This window comes from Orycteropus afer, unplaced genomic scaffold, assembly GCF_000298275.1.
Source record: "Orycteropus afer afer isolate SDZICR_OR568_19922 unplaced genomic scaffold, OryAfe1.0 scaffold00116, whole genome shotgun sequence".
Lineage (NCBI taxonomy): Eukaryota > Metazoa > Chordata > Mammalia > Tubulidentata > Orycteropodidae > Orycteropus > Orycteropus afer.
In genome coordinates this window covers 2273245-2291096 of record NW_006921703.1, presented here as the reverse complement: position 1 = coordinate 2291096, position 17852 = coordinate 2273245, and the positions used below count along the sequence as shown (strand labels likewise).

The 17852-nt window shown below is 37.8% G+C and overlaps 1 protein-coding gene across 1 annotated transcript in view; it reads left to right on the top strand.

Annotated features, from left to right (window-relative positions):
* The window catches only part of DCHS2 (dachsous cadherin-related 2), a 458783-nt gene that overhangs the window by 275946 nt on the left and 164985 nt on the right, over window positions 1-17852 (top strand). The window contains exons 4-7 of the mRNA XM_042781410.1: window positions 6644-6880; window positions 8275-9291; window positions 13725-13912; window positions 15645-15744. Of these exons, the coding sequence (XP_042637344.1) occupies window positions 6644-6880; window positions 8275-9291; window positions 13725-13912; window positions 15645-15744 (1542 nt within the window). The remainder of the gene's footprint in view (window positions 1-6643; window positions 6881-8274; window positions 9292-13724; window positions 13913-15644; window positions 15745-17852) is intronic.

Sequence of the window (17852 nt, the reverse complement as noted above, 5' to 3'; positions counted from 1 at the left end):
GGGCAAGGGGGCTGCATCTTCTGACCTCCTCTAACCCCACAAGAGGAAGACAGAATCACCATCAGTGGCCCAAGGCCTATTCCTGCAAGGCCAGACATGCTACCTCCCTCCAGCCCTTTCACCAACTGTTTCTCCCATAGCACTCTCTGCTGGGTTCGATAATTCACTGCAATGGCCACACAGAACTCACAGATTATGGGGTTTATTAAGGAAGAAACAGGCTACAACTCAAGTTCAGAAATGCACTCAGTCTCTTGTAGCCCACCGTCTCTCAGCTGACATCTCTCTTAGTCTCTCTCAGCAGTGTGTATCTCTCGAGGTCTCTCTCTCTCAGCAGCATGTGTCTCTCATGTCTCTCACGAGCTCATTTCTTTCAGCAGCATGTCTTTCTCAGGCAGCAGTCAGAGAGACTCCTGCCTCTAGAAGGGCTCCTTTTTGAGCCTGGCAGAGTGGCCAAACCAACTAATCCCAACATCAGAATGCTATACACCTGAGAGAGAGCAAACTTCCCAGAAAATTACTTTGTGCTGCTCCCAACAGAAATACCCCAGGTGGATAACTAACAATCAGGACCTACTTGCTTGCTCATGGCAAATTCCACGATGGAGTTCACAAAGACTTATGGCTAAAAAAGCCACACTATGTAATTTACTACACTACCCCCACCAAACAAAAAAAAGTTTAGCAACTCAAAATCAAGGTGTCAGCAGGAACACACTCCCTCTGAGGACTCTAGGGGAGAATCTGTTCCATGCTTTTCTCTTAGCTTCTGATGTTGCCAGTGATGATCAATATTCCTTGGATTGCAGATGCAGCATTCCAATATCTGCCTCCCTAATCACATGGCACTCTTCCTGTGTCTGTCTGTTTCTTCTTTTCTTATAAAGATACCAGTCATATTGTTGTAGGGCCCACTGTAGATCAGCATGACCTCACCTTAACTTGATTACATCTACAAAAATCAATTTCCAAATAAGGTCGTAGGCATTAGGGTTAGAACTCCAGCATATCTTTTTGGGGACCAATTTAACCCATTATAGGTGGCTGTCCTTAGTTGAGTATAACGTTTTCATTAAAACAGTCAAACACCTGAAATTTTAGCTTTTTTGAAATAGAAGGACAATACCTAGGCATTTCAGATTCTGTCTGAGTTACTAAGAGGTTATCCTCATCCTAAATTATAGATAAGGAAGGTGAAACCATGATAGGTTTGTGGTCAGTCTGGGTACACACAGAAGTCAGAGGAGTTTGTGGTATTATGGAAAAATTGCTCTGAGTTTGACAGTTGATTAACATGTTTCTTGTTTATGCCATACTGATCATCTCAATATTACAGAGCAGTTTTGGGTATATCAGTACATTTATCAGACCCAGATTTTAGTTAGTGTGTTTGTTTTTTAATGAATGTTTTATGCTCACCTAAAGATAACCACTCAAAGGAAAACAGCAGAATTTGTAAATACACTTGTCTTTGAATTTACGGGGCTTTGTCGCACTGGCATAGAATAAGCTGTGACTTACAAAAACCCTAGCGGGGCACTAGGTCATTTTATAGTTAATATATCTACCTCTGTATTTAATCTCTTCTTTTTTTCTTTAGGTATAATAAATATGTAAATACTCTCTGCTGTCCAGTCGGATCCGACTCATAGAGACCCCTCCCTGGGTTTCTGAGGCAGTATCACTTTGGAAGTAGATTGCCCCATCTTCCTTCCGAGGAGTGGCTGGTGGGATTGAACCATCAGCCTTCTGCTTAGCAGTCTTAGGCACTACGCTACCAGAGCTCCTCAAATATGTAAATATATGTGTGTATATTATATACGTGCACATATATGTGTGTACATTTATATATAGGAGCTCTGGTAGCTTAATGACTTTAAAGTGTGTTCCTCACTTATAACTAACAGTTGTTCTTACCGACTTAGTTATTGATCAGCTTTTATAAATTTCTTAAGGCTGAAGATTCTCAGCAAAGTTATATTTGTGTAACCCAATGTAATTGGCCCAGGATCTCCCTTTCATTCAAATTTATTGAGAACCTGTAATATGACAAATAAGATGGGTATTCATTAGTGAAATTGTGTTAAAATAATAAGAAATAATTTTCTTACAAGGAATAGCTTTGATTTTTATTAAAGATAAAATTATAAAAATATCATGTGAGTTATGTGTTGCTTTCTGTTCCCTATTCTCAAATCATTGGGACCTGAAGCCTCACTGAATTATCTAATTTAAAATATCTGTTTATGCATTTGGAAGAGTGAATCATTAAATTTCATAATACTGGGTGAGTTTCGCCAGAGATAATACTTTTAACCAGAAGACTGAATAGGGTGCAGCTATTTATTTCATTATGTATCACACTTTACCATATGTTACCAAGGCAATTTTATTAGTAATTCGGGTATTTGAGACATTATTTTTGTTCATATCTAAGATAAAAATATGTTCAGAATAGTTTTGTATACACAATTTCTATAGAGTACATTTATCTGTACTTCAGGGATTCAGTTAATTGAATACAGCTTTTGTTGTTTGTTGTTATGTGCCGTCGAGTCAGACCCAACTCATAGTGACCTGTATTTACTTAAAATTTCACTTGAAATTTCCATTGATCCTATCCTTGAATCTTTTTGCATAATAAGAATTCTATTTTTAGAAAAATCTCTTTTACAATAATTTTTAAAGGGACACATTTAAATATCCAATCTGAATGTTGACTATTATGCAAGCTTCCTAAACAGCTCTGAAGAAAAGTGGTATGCTTTCCTTGGTAACAAAGATATTTTTTTTTCCTGAATATATATTGCTTTGTACATTTCACCAATAAATAAATAAATAAAACAATAACAATAATAAAAGAGTAAGATCTATCTGAACATTACACATTGTTCACTGTGTCTAGAGCAAAAGGTACTGTTTAGATAGTGGTGAGATGAGGCTGCAAAAGCAGAGCAGGCAAATTTATTAATGGAATTGTATGTAGCACAACATTTGAACTTTACTCTGAAAATCTGGAAAGACATTGATATGTCTAGACTTGGATTTTAGGAAAGTTATTCTGATAAAAGCATGAAGAGCAGTTCAGGAGTGTGGCTGCAGGCAGAAAAACTAGGTTGTGGTCTTGTGACAGGCATTACTTTTTCAACATCAAAATCATCAGGGATGCAAAATGAAATCTTTTAATTTTCTCTATAATTGAAATTACATCAACTTTCTCCTCTGACTTCTAACTTCACAAGGGGGAGACAGAATTGCCATTAGCAGCCCAAGGCTTATTCCTATGAGGCCACCCTCTAGCCTTCTCAGAATCTCTGACACCAACCATCCCTCCCATAGCACTCAATACCTCTCTGCTGGGTTTGATAATCCATTGCAGTGGCCACACAGAATTCACAAACAATACTCACGATTTATTAGGTTTATTAGTAAAGTGTTGTTGTTATGTGCCATTGATGTTATGGACCCGACTCATAGCGACCTCTCCTTGGGTTTCCAAGGTGGTATCACTATGGAAGTAGATTGCCCCATCTTCCTTCCAAGGAGTGGCTGGTGGGTTTGAACCACCAGCCTTCTGGTTAGCAGTCAAGTGCCTTAGGCACTACGCTACCAGAGCTTCTTACTAGGAAAGTAACAGGTTACAATTCAGGTTCAGGAATGTTCAAGATACAATTCTTCAATCAGGACAGCTTCCCCTCTGCCATGCCTGTAAGCATGCCTCTATTTGGCCCTTGGCCTCTCAGCCTGGCCTCTGCCTTGCTCAGGCAAGTATTACACATCTCTTTTAGTTCTGCCAATAGGGGCATCTAGGTGCACCCTACTCTGCCAGCTTTCTTGCTCCATGGGCCAGCAAGTCAGCTGCTCTGTCTTATGCCACTTGGTTCCACTACCGCTGTCTCTCTGCTGGTCTCTCTGCCAGTCTCTCTGCCAAACAAGTTCAGCACAGGGATCTTGGATCCAAGGATGTGCTCCACACCATCTCTGGCTCTTCTCTCTCATTGGCAATGGGATTCCCCGTCTTCTGCCTCTACGAGGGCTCACATTAAGCCTAGTGGAATGACAGAACTGACCAATCCCGACATTAGTGCTTCATACATTTTATTTCCCTGGTCCCACCCCCACAAGGATACCATGTACTTTATTTACATTACTAATAAGCTGTCCAATCACCTTGGTGGGCCACAAGCACCTTACATTTGCATGGTTCCTCCCAGTCATATGGTGGGAGTCACAAAGACCATGGCTAGAAGAGCCATACCATGTAATTCACCGCACCACACCTGGGGAGTTGGGAAGGTGAAAATAGAAGGACTTCTCATTTTCTTTTATAGACTTTTTAAAATTATTTGTTTTACTGGTTTTATACATATAAAATCAGGATGGACTTTAATAATATCAACAAGGATTTTGCTTTTTAAACTGCACCAAAAATGTATAGGAAAGTTCTAACTTAGAAATTTGTATGATAAATATTGTGCTTTGGTGGATCACCAAATCAGTAGAAACCCAAATTGTAATATGGCAGCTGAAATCTGGTATAATTGTTACTTCAGTCTTTCATAAAGAGCTCTGGTGGTGCAGTGACTGAGGTATACAGTTGCTAACCAAAAGGCTGGCAGTTCACACTAACCAGCTATTCCATGGGAGAAAGATGAGGCAGTTTGCTTCCTTAAAGATTTATAGCCTTGGAAACACTATGGGACAGTTGTACTCTGTCCTATAGGGTCGCTATGAGTCAGAATGAACTAGATGGCAATGGATTTGGGCTTTGGTTAGTGTTTTATAATGATTAGTGCTTTACTCTGCTGTATAATAGATTATATTTGCAACTGTGTGTTCAGTTTGTACTTGAGAGGATCACCTGGAATAGGTTCAGGAGTAAGGGAACTATAGTAGTGAATAGAAATGAATAGAAATCATGTAAGATTGGAAACTATGAAAGAAAATGGTCACGTTGTGCTTGTTGTTGTTGTTGTTGTTGCTATGTGCCCTCGAGTCGGACCCAATTCATAGCTACCCCTCCTTGGGTTTCCGAGGTGGTATCACTATGGAAGTAGATTGCCCAACCTTCCTTCTGAGGAAGGTTGTGCTTGGAGTAGGTCAAACAAGACATTTTAGTTATTAAAGATCTATGATGACAAAGATAAATAAAATATTTTATTAAATTTACAACAGAAGTATAAAGTATATTTACAACAGAAGGAATTGAAATTGTGAGGGGGCAGATTCTGACTTAAAAATGAATGGATGCTATTTAACGTTTTTATGCTTAAAAAACTGATGATTTTGACAGCATTGCCAGCTTCTCATGATCTCACAAAAAAATGCAGTATTCCTTCATTTAGCTAATAATTATCACCACTCCTCAGAAGAAAGGTTGAGCAATCTATTTCCGTAGTGATAGGGCCTTGGAAACCCATGGAGGGGTCGTCATGAGTTGAGCCCGACTCTATGGCAAAACACAACAACAACATATTGTCCATAAAGTTCAGTCATGTAAATTTATTTAATAAGTGTCCATGTATTTTCTTTCTCATTAGATAAAACAAACCTGATTATTTTTTTAAGTTTGCTATGTGGGACCTTTTTATTGTTTTCAAGCTAGTACAGGAAATAGTTGTCAGCTGACATCACGACGACTCTGACTCATGGCCTTCTCATGTGTACAGGGTAGAACTGTGCTCCAGAAGGTTCTCAAGGCTGGGATCTTTCAGAAACAGATCACCAGACCTATTTTCTAAGGTACCTCAGCGTGGATTTGAACTGTGAACTTTTGGTTAGTAGTCCAGGGCTTCCCCATTCGTGCCATGTATTAACAATATTAATCTGTTTTCTCTCCCTGACAGCAACATAAATACCTTCCTCTTCCCCCACACACTATGTACATAGGCCTAACTTGCCATTCTTACTCCACACAGCTTTAACATTAATTGAAGTTTTGTCTTCTGAAGTATTTGACATCTGCCCTAACCTATAATGATAAGAGTGGAATAAGTTGTGAAAGAGATATCCTAGTCTAGTTCAGGGCAGATGTCAAATACTTCAGAAGATAAAATTTTAGTTTAATCCTCTAAGTGACTGGGCAGACTGTAATCACCCTATAACCTCATGTGGCCTAGAACACATTGGACTATGGGATGCACTGTTACTGCATCATCTAGGGCTGGTGATAAGGTGTTGTTTTTGTTGTTGTGTACTGTCAAGTCGACTCTTACTCATACTGACTCTGTGTGACAGAGTAGAATTGCCCTATAGGATTTCCTAGGCTGTGATCTTTATGGGAGCAAGCAGATCACAAGGTCTTTTCTCCCACGAAGCAGCTGGTGGGTTTGAACTGCCAAACTGTTTGGTTAGCACCCAAGCACTTCACCGTTGCACCACCAGGGATCCTGGTGATACGGTAGTGAGGCCTAAGATAGACATCGGGATTTGGTGTTTTCCTAATGAATTTATATGATGTACTTTCAAGATGTGTAGTCTTTTAAAACTCTTAAGAAAATTGTGAGAGAATTTGGACCATCATTTTGTAAAACTGCACAGTTTCTTTGGTTGGAAAGTAGATTTACCATACCAGAAGTTATTATGCTTATCAGTATTTAGTGCATGTTAATCTCTTTAGTAAGTCTTTCTTTCCCCTACCCAGGAATTATTTATTTAACATCAACTCTTAGTCATTTGGAATCTACTACACTTTTGTTGATGGTCTGTGCTCGAGATGGTGGTGGACTCACATCTGCCATCAATGCCGAAGTCACTATACACATTCTTCTGACAACTCTGGTGCCTACTGAATTTGAAAGGTCCAAGTATACATTCTCAATTTATGAAGATGTGCCTGAAGGCAGTCCTGTTGGAACAGTAAAAGCAAGAGAGTCCTTCAGTAAGTACTTTTTATGCTGCATTGAAGTCCATTATTGGAGCATTTCATGTGTTATTTTTAGGCTATTTAACCTTGAATAAATTTTTCCTTCTTTCTATCTTAACTTAATGCAAGAAGAATGAAGGGAGATAGTGAAACTTGTGGCTTGCTCTGTGTTCTTTCATCAGTGTTACTACTACTATGTATATATGCATATATATATATACACACACGCATATATATATATATTTTTTTCCTAATAGGTACTTTTAAAAGAAAGTTTAAAACAATACATAATACCTATAATGGTAGAAAGTTTAAGTCTTCTATAACTCAGTCCCCCAAATACACACAAGTTTAAAATATTTTGCAAAAATGTATCATTTTGGATTTTTTCTTTTTTTAAAAATTCTACAACTGCCTTCTTTTTCTTGTTTAGTGTATACTGGACAAAACTCAGTTCCATTTAAAAAAATAGCTGCATAGTATTTCAACTAGGATATGAAGCATAATTTATTTAGACATTCTCCTTTTGCTATATTAGTTTGAATGAGTCACAATTTTTACTAGTCCAAATAGTGCTGAAACAAGGATCCTTGTCTTATACTAGTGGAGATAGCTCTCTGCAGGATAAATTCTTGAAAGTGAATTATTTGCATAAAGAGCTTAGATAATTCCCTCCTTTTCCTCCCTTTGCCTCTCTCAACCTTTGTAGAGGTTTTTATTATTATTATTATTGTTATTATTTATTATTATTTGCCATTCATAGATAGTTCTATAGAGAAACAAAAACATAGTATCAACATGACTTCCTTAAATATATTTAAAAAAAGGATCCAAATTATGCTTTGAATATCTTTCCCTTTTATCTAGTACACAAAGAAGGAAAGAATGTAGTTAGTAAAACTTAAGGCTTACTGCTTGTCCATTGGATATAACCTCTGTCCATTCATACATCTTAAACCACATGTCCACTTTTCAACAGGCTTTGGAGAGCTGAGGATGAAGTAAGACATGGTATTGTATTCTCCAGTGTTAGATACCATTGAGTTGATTTTGACTCATAGTGACTCCATGTGACACAGTAGAACTGCCCCACAGCGTTTCCTAGACTGAAATCTTTATAGGTGCATATTACCATGTCACTGAGTGGGTTTAAACTACCAATCTCTCAGTTACTGGTTGAGCATTTAACCATTGCACTATTAGGGCTCCTTGTATTCTCCATATATGTAGGACAGATCATTTTTGTTTTCAAATTCTTTTTTTTTTATAATTTATGTTTATATCAACATTTTAGAAGTAGTATATATTAACATTTTCAGCTTACAGCATTCTCAGTGTGTACTCTTCCCCTGACACCCCATGTAGCGATTGCTTTCTGTCTCTCTCTCTCTCTCTCTTTTTTTTTTCAGATTCCACAGAGCCAATCTTTTACAGAATCACTTCTGGTGATGTGGATGGAAAGTTCTCTATTCACCCATGGCTGGGCACCATTTGTACCCAGAAGCCTCTGGATCATGAAACACAGCCCGTGGTTGTGCTCACCATCCAGGCACAGCTGAATAGCTCCCCAGTGTGCAGCAGCACAGAAGCCAACATAACTGTCCTCGACATCAATGATAACTACCCAGCTTTTCTCACAGACTCTGACGAGATTAAAATATTTCAGCACACACCGCCTGGCACAGCCTTGTACCTTGCACGAGCAGAAGACAAAGACAGTGGCCTGAATGGATTTATCCGATACTTGATTGCCAGCCAAACCTCGGGCATCTTCACCATTGATCAAGACCTTGGTGTGGTGTACCTCAATGAGAGTCTGAGAGAGGAAACCCTGCAGAAGCATGTGCTGACACTCATGGCTGAGGACCATGGAGTTCCTCCTCGGGCATCCCTGTTAGTGCTGACTGTAATTATCGAAAAGCAAGAATCAAGTCCACACTTGACTTTTGAAAATTTGGTCTATCGAGTAGAAATTAGTGAATCCCTCTCACCAGTTACTCAAATACTGCAAATACAGGCCTACCCACTAGGCCCACAGCACACAACTTCACAGCCCATGTACTCCCTAGAACCCAGTATAGACTCTGCTCTGTTTGGCATCAGCCCTTACACAGGTTGGATTTATTTGCGGCGACAACTTGACTATGAATCCACAAAAACATATAGATTTAGAGTGTTTGCCTGGATCCCAGAAGACAGATTGTTGCAAAATGTGAGCACTTCAGTAATTGTTCAAGTGCTGGATGAGAATGACAATTCCCCTACCTTCTTGCATGATGTGTTGTTTTTGAAAGTCAAGGAGAGTCCTCTTCCCCAAGGGGTAATAGGCAAAATTACAGCAATTGACAGAGACTCTGGGAAGAATGGACAGCTCTCATATTTCCTTTTGTCTGATGGCAAATTCTTCAAGATGAACCCTAATACAGGTACCATTTTGCAGCTTAAACCTATTCCTTTAAAATGGGAATTGACAAAACTCAAATTTCCTGGGTATAGCATGAGCACAGACACTTAATTAAAGCTATTGTTTATAGCAAATATACATTGTGGATTATAGTACGGTGTGATTTTAAAAGAAAGTAAAAATTGAATAGAATTTTACCAATACTGGTTCATACTTTTCTTGCCTGGCATCCATAGATTGCTAATATATGGGTCTTATTCTGATGTAGAGGTATAGTCAGAACTGGGTAGAATAAACACTTGCATAAAGTTTAAATTTCTTGACCAACCAATCTTTTTCATTTGTGGATTTTTTTTTCAAAATGTCATAAATATTTTATGAAATATAAATTTCATCATTGTAAGAGTAGAAAGCAAGCCATTAGTTAAGATTTTGAAATCGCATTAGAGATTTATTTCCATTCTCACTTTGGTAAGGGAAAGAGAGAAAGGGGCAAAATTGATAGTGAGTGTTCTTGAAGTTTTAATTAAGAAATTAAATATAAAAATGTTAATGTATTTAAAAATTTACATTGTATACATTTATAAGGAGTTTATTTAATTTTTACATAACCATTTAAAAATGAAATATGATTATCCAGAAATTATACAGTTGAGGAAACTGATACTCAAACAGGTCAAGGAATTTGCCCAAGGTCGTGGAGCTAGTAGGAGGAAAGAGAAGGCCACCATTTTGCACAGTTCCAAGAGGCACTATTTATATTACAGTCTGTGCAAATGGTAACCCCTGCCCTTTACTGGGGACAGAATTTGAATTCAGTCATGATTGACTTCAAGCCTTTGATTTGAAGGCTTTTGTAGTATAAACATAGCAACAACAGTATAAACTAGAAAAAGGTGCCTCTTCTTTCAGGAAGATGTAGTTTCTTATGGTGTACGTGGTTTGCCAAAAAGAATGCAAGCTGGACTTCTGCTCCAATTCATTTCAAAGCAAGGGCCCTCCTTTCCTCTGCAGGACACACACTGCACACCTGTCAATGATGCCCCTGCTTGCACTTTACTTCTATATGGCTGGTTTCTAGGTCTATTTCACTGGATTAATTTTCTTGAAAATAAACTATAATTTGTTCCTTTAAGATCTATCTCCCACAGTCAGTTCAGCACCTAGATTGGTAAGACCAGGCATTTATTCCTTTGTTGTGAGACCTTGGGCAGATAGCTAATGTCAAAGTTTCCAGTTCCTTGGCATGAATAGAGGGATAACTCCTGACATGTGGTGTTATGCTCTGAGGGCACCCTTCATTGTACAGCAGGGATGCCTACTCTGGTGCTCTGAACAGACCTCAAAGTGATCAGGACTTTTCTTTGTACTGAGCCCTGACTTGGCATCATCCCACACCCCAGCACCCTGCACCCCCCCCAAAAAAAAAAAAAACCTCACTGCCATCAGGTCAATTCTGACTCATAGGAACCCCCTTTGGGTTTCTGAGGCAGTAAATCTTTACGGAAGTAGATTACGCAGTCTTCCTTCTGCAGAGTGGCTAATGGGTTTGAACAGCCAACCTTCTAGTTAGCAGTCAAATGCCTTAGGCACTATGCCACCAGAGCTTCTTACCACAGGTCCAGCCCCAAGTGAAGCTCCACAGTTGTTTTTACCGCTGACCTCTAAACAGCTGCTACTTATCAGAATTGGTTCATCAAATAAAAGTCTGTTTGCCATTTAGGACTTAGGGTTTTCAGAGAAGAATTACAGTTTGAAATTTAATTTTTTTTTAAAGAAATTCAGTTGTGCCTGATCTTTGTTAATTAAAAAAAAAAAAAAAAGTTATAGGAAACACTGCATTTAAACTCACCAATCCAGCAATTTACCTAAATGTGGATTTTCTTATTTATTCCTCACTTTGGCTTTTGTTTTGTTTTGTTGTTATTGTTGTTAGTTGCTGTTAAGTCAGTTATGACTCATCGTGACCCCATGTGTGCATAGAACTGTGCTGCGTAGGGTTTTTGTTCTGGTTCCCTAGTGCCACTCTGACAAGAATATACCACAAATGGGTTGGCCTCAACAAACGAGTTTATTCTCTTACAGTTTGGAAGCTTTAAATCCAAGTTTAAAGTGCAAGACTCTAGGGGCTGGATGAAAACCCCTCAACGTTGGGGTCCAGCTTTGCCTCCTGCTCCTGGCCCTCTGGAGCTAGAGGCATTTATTCACTCGGACAGCTGCTGCTGAGGCTGAGAAGCCCAAGGTTGACAAGTAAAAAGACACAGGCCCAATGTTATCAAACCACGCGGCAGGCCATTAACTTAAGTCCATTGTAAGTCCCAAAGTTGGCAGAGCATGGCAGGCTGCTGAGCAACGACATGGCTACATGCAGGGTCCAAGTATGTCATAAGCTCAAGTCCATTCCCCAAGGTTTCTGCTTATTTACAGGAAGCAGACCATGTTCCCTAAGGCAGCTACTCAGCTGCTCCCAGTAGATTCCCCCATGGAGTTGATTTCCAGTCTCATCATGAGGAATACTACATCCATCTGCCCAACCACTCAACCAGGCCCAGCCAAGTTGACACACAGACATAACCACCACAGGTTTCAAGCCTGTGACCTTTTGGAAGCAGATTGCCAAGTCAGTCTTGCAAAATGCCTCTGGGTAGCTTTGGACCATGAACCCTTCCAGTGCTTACTCGGTGTCATCTTATTTGGATTAAGAGGGAAGTAATTCTTAGAAATAGGAATGGTAGATGGTCACTTCTTGTATGTGGTTGTTGTTATTGGATGCTGTTGAGTCAATTCTGACTCATAGTGACCCCATGAGACACTAGAACTGCCCCATGGGTTTTCTTGGCTATAATCTCTACAGAAGAAAATTTCCCTGTCTTTCTCCCTTGGAACCACTTGATAAGTTCAAACTGCCAACCTTTTGTTTAGCAGCCAGGTGCTTAAGCTCCATCACTTCATGCATACTTTCTTAGGAATAGATATTTTCATAAATGGTCATGAGAAAACTAGTGTATGGCAGAATTCCTCAGCAGGAGATGGGAGAACATGTCCTCTGACAGCCCTTGGTGGTAGACAAAGGCAGTTAGTATTTTTTTTAGGCCCAAGTCTTCATGGCTGAAACGAAAGGGCAGTTACAGAAGGCAGCACAGTTCTAGGCAAGAATATTTAAGTAAGACTTGTAAAGCATTCAGAGTTATTTCAGAATTTATTATCCACACTTCACATACATTTTGCAAGGTAAGAAGAATTAACTGTATAAGAAAAAGACAAACTATTGTCCGAGGAATATAATTTGATTTTCAAAAAGATATTTTGCCATTTTTTAAAGTAATAATACCAACTATTATGTATCATTGAATTGGAATCAACTTAATGACTGCATTTTTTTTTTTTCAATTGTGTAATAACTCACTGCCATCGAGTCAGTTCTGACTCATAGAGACCCTTCCTTGGGTTTCCTAGGCAGTATCTCTATGGAAGTAGATTGCCCAGTTTTCCTTCCGAGGAGTGGCTAGTGGGTTTGAACTGCCAGCCTTCTGGATAGCAGTCAAATGCCTTAGGCACTAAGCCACCAGAGCTCCTAATAATTTACAGTTTACAAGATAGTTTTAAATTTGTTATTGCATTTGTTTGTCATAGTAGGCCTAGAAGGTGACCGGAGAGAGATCATTCAGCGTCTGCGATGGAAGTAGGGAGACCCAGCCCCAGATCTCAGGATGTCAGAGTTCATGTGTTTTCCACTACTTTGTATAGCAACATATAGAGACATAAACAGTAACGTTAAGTCTTTCACATTATTAATAAATTCTCACACATTATTTTATTACACTCACTCCTCACTTATCGACATGGTTAGGTTCCAAAGACCAGGTATTTATGTGAAAGTTGGCATTATGTGAAAATGGGGGATGACCACATCAGATCACAAAATGGAGGCTGATTGTATAATTACATCATTGCCAAATTATATCATTACATAAGTGCCAAACCACTGAGATTTTTTGGCCCTGCCAAGTTGACACAACCCTAACCATCACAGCTAGTGTTACTCTTGCCTGGCACCTTAGTATTTATTTCTGCTACACATATGTCATTAATGAGCAAAATAGCCAGATGTTAGATTTTTGACTATTGTAAATGTGAAATGTCAGATAAGAAGATAGTTGGTAAGTGAGGAGTAGGTGTATTTGCTTTTATGAATTCACTTTTTAGTACAAATGGTTGATGGTAGATAATTTTAAATACAAAGAGTGATGATTTTAAAGTGGCATTTTCTGTAGCAGCTACAGAAGATTCTTTGAACAGTGCAACCAACTATTATGCATATGCTTTGGAAGTTGAGCTTTCACTAAGAGCTTTATGTGTGATCATCCTTTGTTTGTATTATTTTAGATGTAGCTCATAATGTCAACACCCTAATACCCAGAGTCTATCTCTCTTACTCTACCCTGTGTTCCTCAGGTGAGCTTATAAATTGGGTGGCTTTAGATCATGAACAGCAAGTATACCATCAGATGACTGTGCTGGTGACGGACCATGGCTCCCCACCAAGAAATGCCACCATGGTGGTTTATATCTCAGTTACTGACATCAATGATAATAAGCCATATTTCCCACAATGTCTCCCAGGGAAGGAATTACACATCAAGGTATGTGGAGTGAAGTATTCTCCCAATGAATTTTCAATATTCTTAGCTTGTATGGAATTGTACAACATTTGTTCTGAGCACCATCTTGTGGTAAAAAGTGAGAATTTATCAAATCAGTGTGGCAATGTGTATATTTCAAGAAGACTAGAAACTGAACAGATACGTGTTTGAAAAAACATTTTTTAAAGAAAAGGGTTATATGGCATTTCGTATCACACATTTAGCTGTCTTATAGTAATGTAGTTCTGCCCTTTGTATGTAAGCAGAATGGTACCCATTATCTGTAATGCTCAAACATGAATTGTTTTTTCCAATAGTGAATGCATCTCTTTGTGCAGGCCTCGGTATGAGCAATTGACACATATCCCTAAGGTGGTTAGTTAAAGGTATGAGAACAATCCAAGACAGATAGCTATACACCCAGAGCATGTAGAAGGTGATCCTTTTAAGCACATATAAAAACTTCCAATTATATTTTGTTATCTTATTCTTTTCCATGTCCATGCTTTTGTGCATATTTTATATATATTGCATAATGCCTAAGGCATTTGACTGCTAACTAGAAGGCTGGAGGTTCAAACCCATCAGCCACTCTTTGGAAGGAAGGTTGGGCAATCTCCTTCCGTAGTGTTACCGCCTCAGAAACCCAAGGAGGGGTTGCTATGAGTCAGGTTCGACTTGACGGCAGTGAGTTTTTGAGTTTATAAAAATTATCATATTGCTGTGTTGCTGCTGTTATGTGCCATCAAGTCAGACTTGATTCATAGCGACCCCTCCTTGGGTTTCCGAGGCAGTATCACTACGGAAGTAGATTGGCCCATCTTCCTTCCAAGGAGTGGCTGGTGGGTTTGAACTGCCAGCCTTCTGGTTAGCAGTCAGATGCCTTAGGCACTATGCTACCAGAGCTCCCATCATTTTAGTTTATATATGTATAATAAATATATATATATATATAAAATATAATAAATAAATGTATCTTGGATCTGCTCATAATGTTGTTGTTTTTTAAATGAATGCATTATACAAATAAAAGTTTAGAAGCTACTGCTCCAAAACACTTGAATCGGACATTCAAATTGTCTTCAAATATGCATATTCAACAATTTTTAAAAGGTGCTGATGAAGTCAGTAATTTTAACTTGATCTTCTGAAGTCAAATTTAAAGGACTATTTTACCAGAGCAAAACATTAGCATAGTACTTTTATGATTTTTAATTATATCATTAAAATATTCTGTAGCTTAATTGGGCAGTTGGACTCAAAACTATGGAGTTGAACATGTATGCATTTCGATATTCCAGGAAAGATCCTGTTGATTTATGAGGTATATTTCCTGTAATAAATGTTCATGTTCACCTTTAATATATTTTGTACCATGAAAACAACCTTTTAACAACTGTCCTGAGAAAGTGATGAATGAGTAGATACTAGAATTCTTAAAATGCATCTATAAATAAATCTAAGATTAGTGTATTTGATTTCTTTCTCCTCCTTTTAGAATTGTACAAATGCTTCAGATAATTTGTTCACATTAAGTAAAATATTTAAATTTGTTAGGTGGATTCTTTGCATAGACCTACACTCATCTAACTTTCATATGGTAAGCATTTGAATTACATGTGGATTTAAAAATAGTTAAAAATGCTTAGTAGGCATGTGTTCTTATTTAAGGGTAATTGACATTTCTTTTTAAAATTTTCATGGATTTGTAAGCCCTTTGTTTTAATGACAGGTGCTGGAAGGTCAACCAGTAAATATGTTAGTTACAACTGTGTTTGCAAAAGATCTTGATGAAGGAAACAATGGAGAAGTTATATATTCAGTATCTTCAGGTAAAAGTCATTGTTCTTAAAGGATTAAGAGCATTGCTGATTTACTCTTTAATTTACCATCTATCTACTTCTGGGAAAAGAGGTTCTACATCAATTACTTAGAATGCTTTAGTTAACTATGAAAATAACACCTCACAACACACCCTTGTTGTTACAAATAAAATACACTCATAGTTTATGATCATCTTCACTAAACAGAAATTTTTAATTTTTAAAAAATTAGTGAAAAATCATGAAAGTGTTTCTATGTCCTAAATAGATGTCATCCACATTAAGTGAATAAACAGCCTAAATAAATGAATAGCCTATTCTAATCTAGTACTTGTCGTTATGTGCCATTGAGTTGGACCCTACTCATAATGGGTTTCCAAGGCAGTATCACTATGTAAGTAGATTGCCCAACCTTCCTTCCCAGGAGTGGCTGGTGGGTTTGAACTGCCAGCCTTCTGGTTAGCAGTCAAATGCCTTAGGCACTACGCTACCAGAGCTCCTAATCCTAATCTAGTACTAGGGAGAAGAAAAACTGGCTTTGTAGGCAAGCGGGCATGCGAGTATCTTCCTTTGGCTATTAGATTAAGTCAGTGTAAGTAAAATCAATGTATCTTTTTTTTTCTTTCTTTCTTGTTTCATGTTGGACTGGGGAACATAATATATATGTTACTATACCTGTGGAAGAAAATAGGATGGAGAGGGAACACACACACACACACATACACACAAATATGCACACACACATGCACACACAAATAGATTAATAGGAGGTATAATCTGCTGTAATTTTACTATTTTAAAACAAGAAAAACCATGCTGTATATTATTTATTAATATATGAACCAGGAAGATACACTCTCACTTCAAAAAAAGTGACTATCTGCAAGAAAGGAAGACAGGAATGAGATTTGGAGATATACATAGGTCCTACTTCTGTAAAATCCTTTCATTTATTTTCAAAAATTGAAGACAATATTGAGAATTGATCAGTCTAGAAGGTGATAATGTGGATGTTCATTGTAATTTATCTGAATATTTGAAGTTTTTATTAAATTTTAAAAACTCAACTTCTAAAATGTTACTCAGACAAAAAAAAAAAAAAAATCCCTCCACCCATATCAAACCTATCACTTAATTATCCACCTATAGTCCCTCTCTTCCCCTCTTCTCCCATCCCTGGTAACCAACAAAGAAAATTTCCTTCTCTGTGTGAACTTTTCTTTAACTTTTTACAATAATGGATTCATACAATATTTGTCCTCCTTTGATTGATTTATTCCACTCAGTATAATGTCCTCCAAGTTCATCCACATTATGAGGTGATTCACTGATTATTCGTTATTCTTTAATGTTGCATAATATTCCACTGTGTGTATGCAGTTTGATTATCCATTCATCTGTTCATGGGCACTTAGGTTGTTTCCATCCCTTTGCTATTGCAAAGTGTTACCATGAACATGGGTGTGCATATATCTATTTACATCCTGGGTCTCACCTCTTTAGGTTATACTCCTAGTAATGGGATTACTAGGTTAAATGGTATTTCTATTTCTAACTTTTTAAGGAAGCACCATACCATTTTCCACTGTGGTTGTACCATTTTACAGGCCCAGAAGCAGTGTGTGTTCCAATCTCTCCACACCCTTTCCAGCATTTGTTATTTTCTGTCTTGTTGAACTTTGCTATTATTGCCGAGGTGAGATATCTCGCTATTGTTTTGATTTTCATCTCTCTAATGGCTAATGATTGCAAGCATTTCTTCATTATTTGTTGGCTGCTTGAAGTTCTTTGGTGAAGCGTCTGTTCATATCCTTTCCCTATTTTTGAATTTCATTGTTTGTCATTTTGATGTTGAGGTGTTGAAGTTTTCTATAAATTTTCAAGATATGTTCCTTGTCAGATAAGTCATTGCTAAATATTTTTTTCCCAATCTGTAGGTTCTCTTTTTACTCTTTTAGAAAAGTCTTTTGATGCTCATAAGAATTTAATTTTCAGAAGGTCCAAGTCATCTAGTTTTCTCTTCTGCTGTTTGTGCATTTTGTGTTATGCTTGATAGTTTATTTATACCATAAATTAGGACCCCTATTTTATCTTTGGGAGCTACTCAGCTACTAATG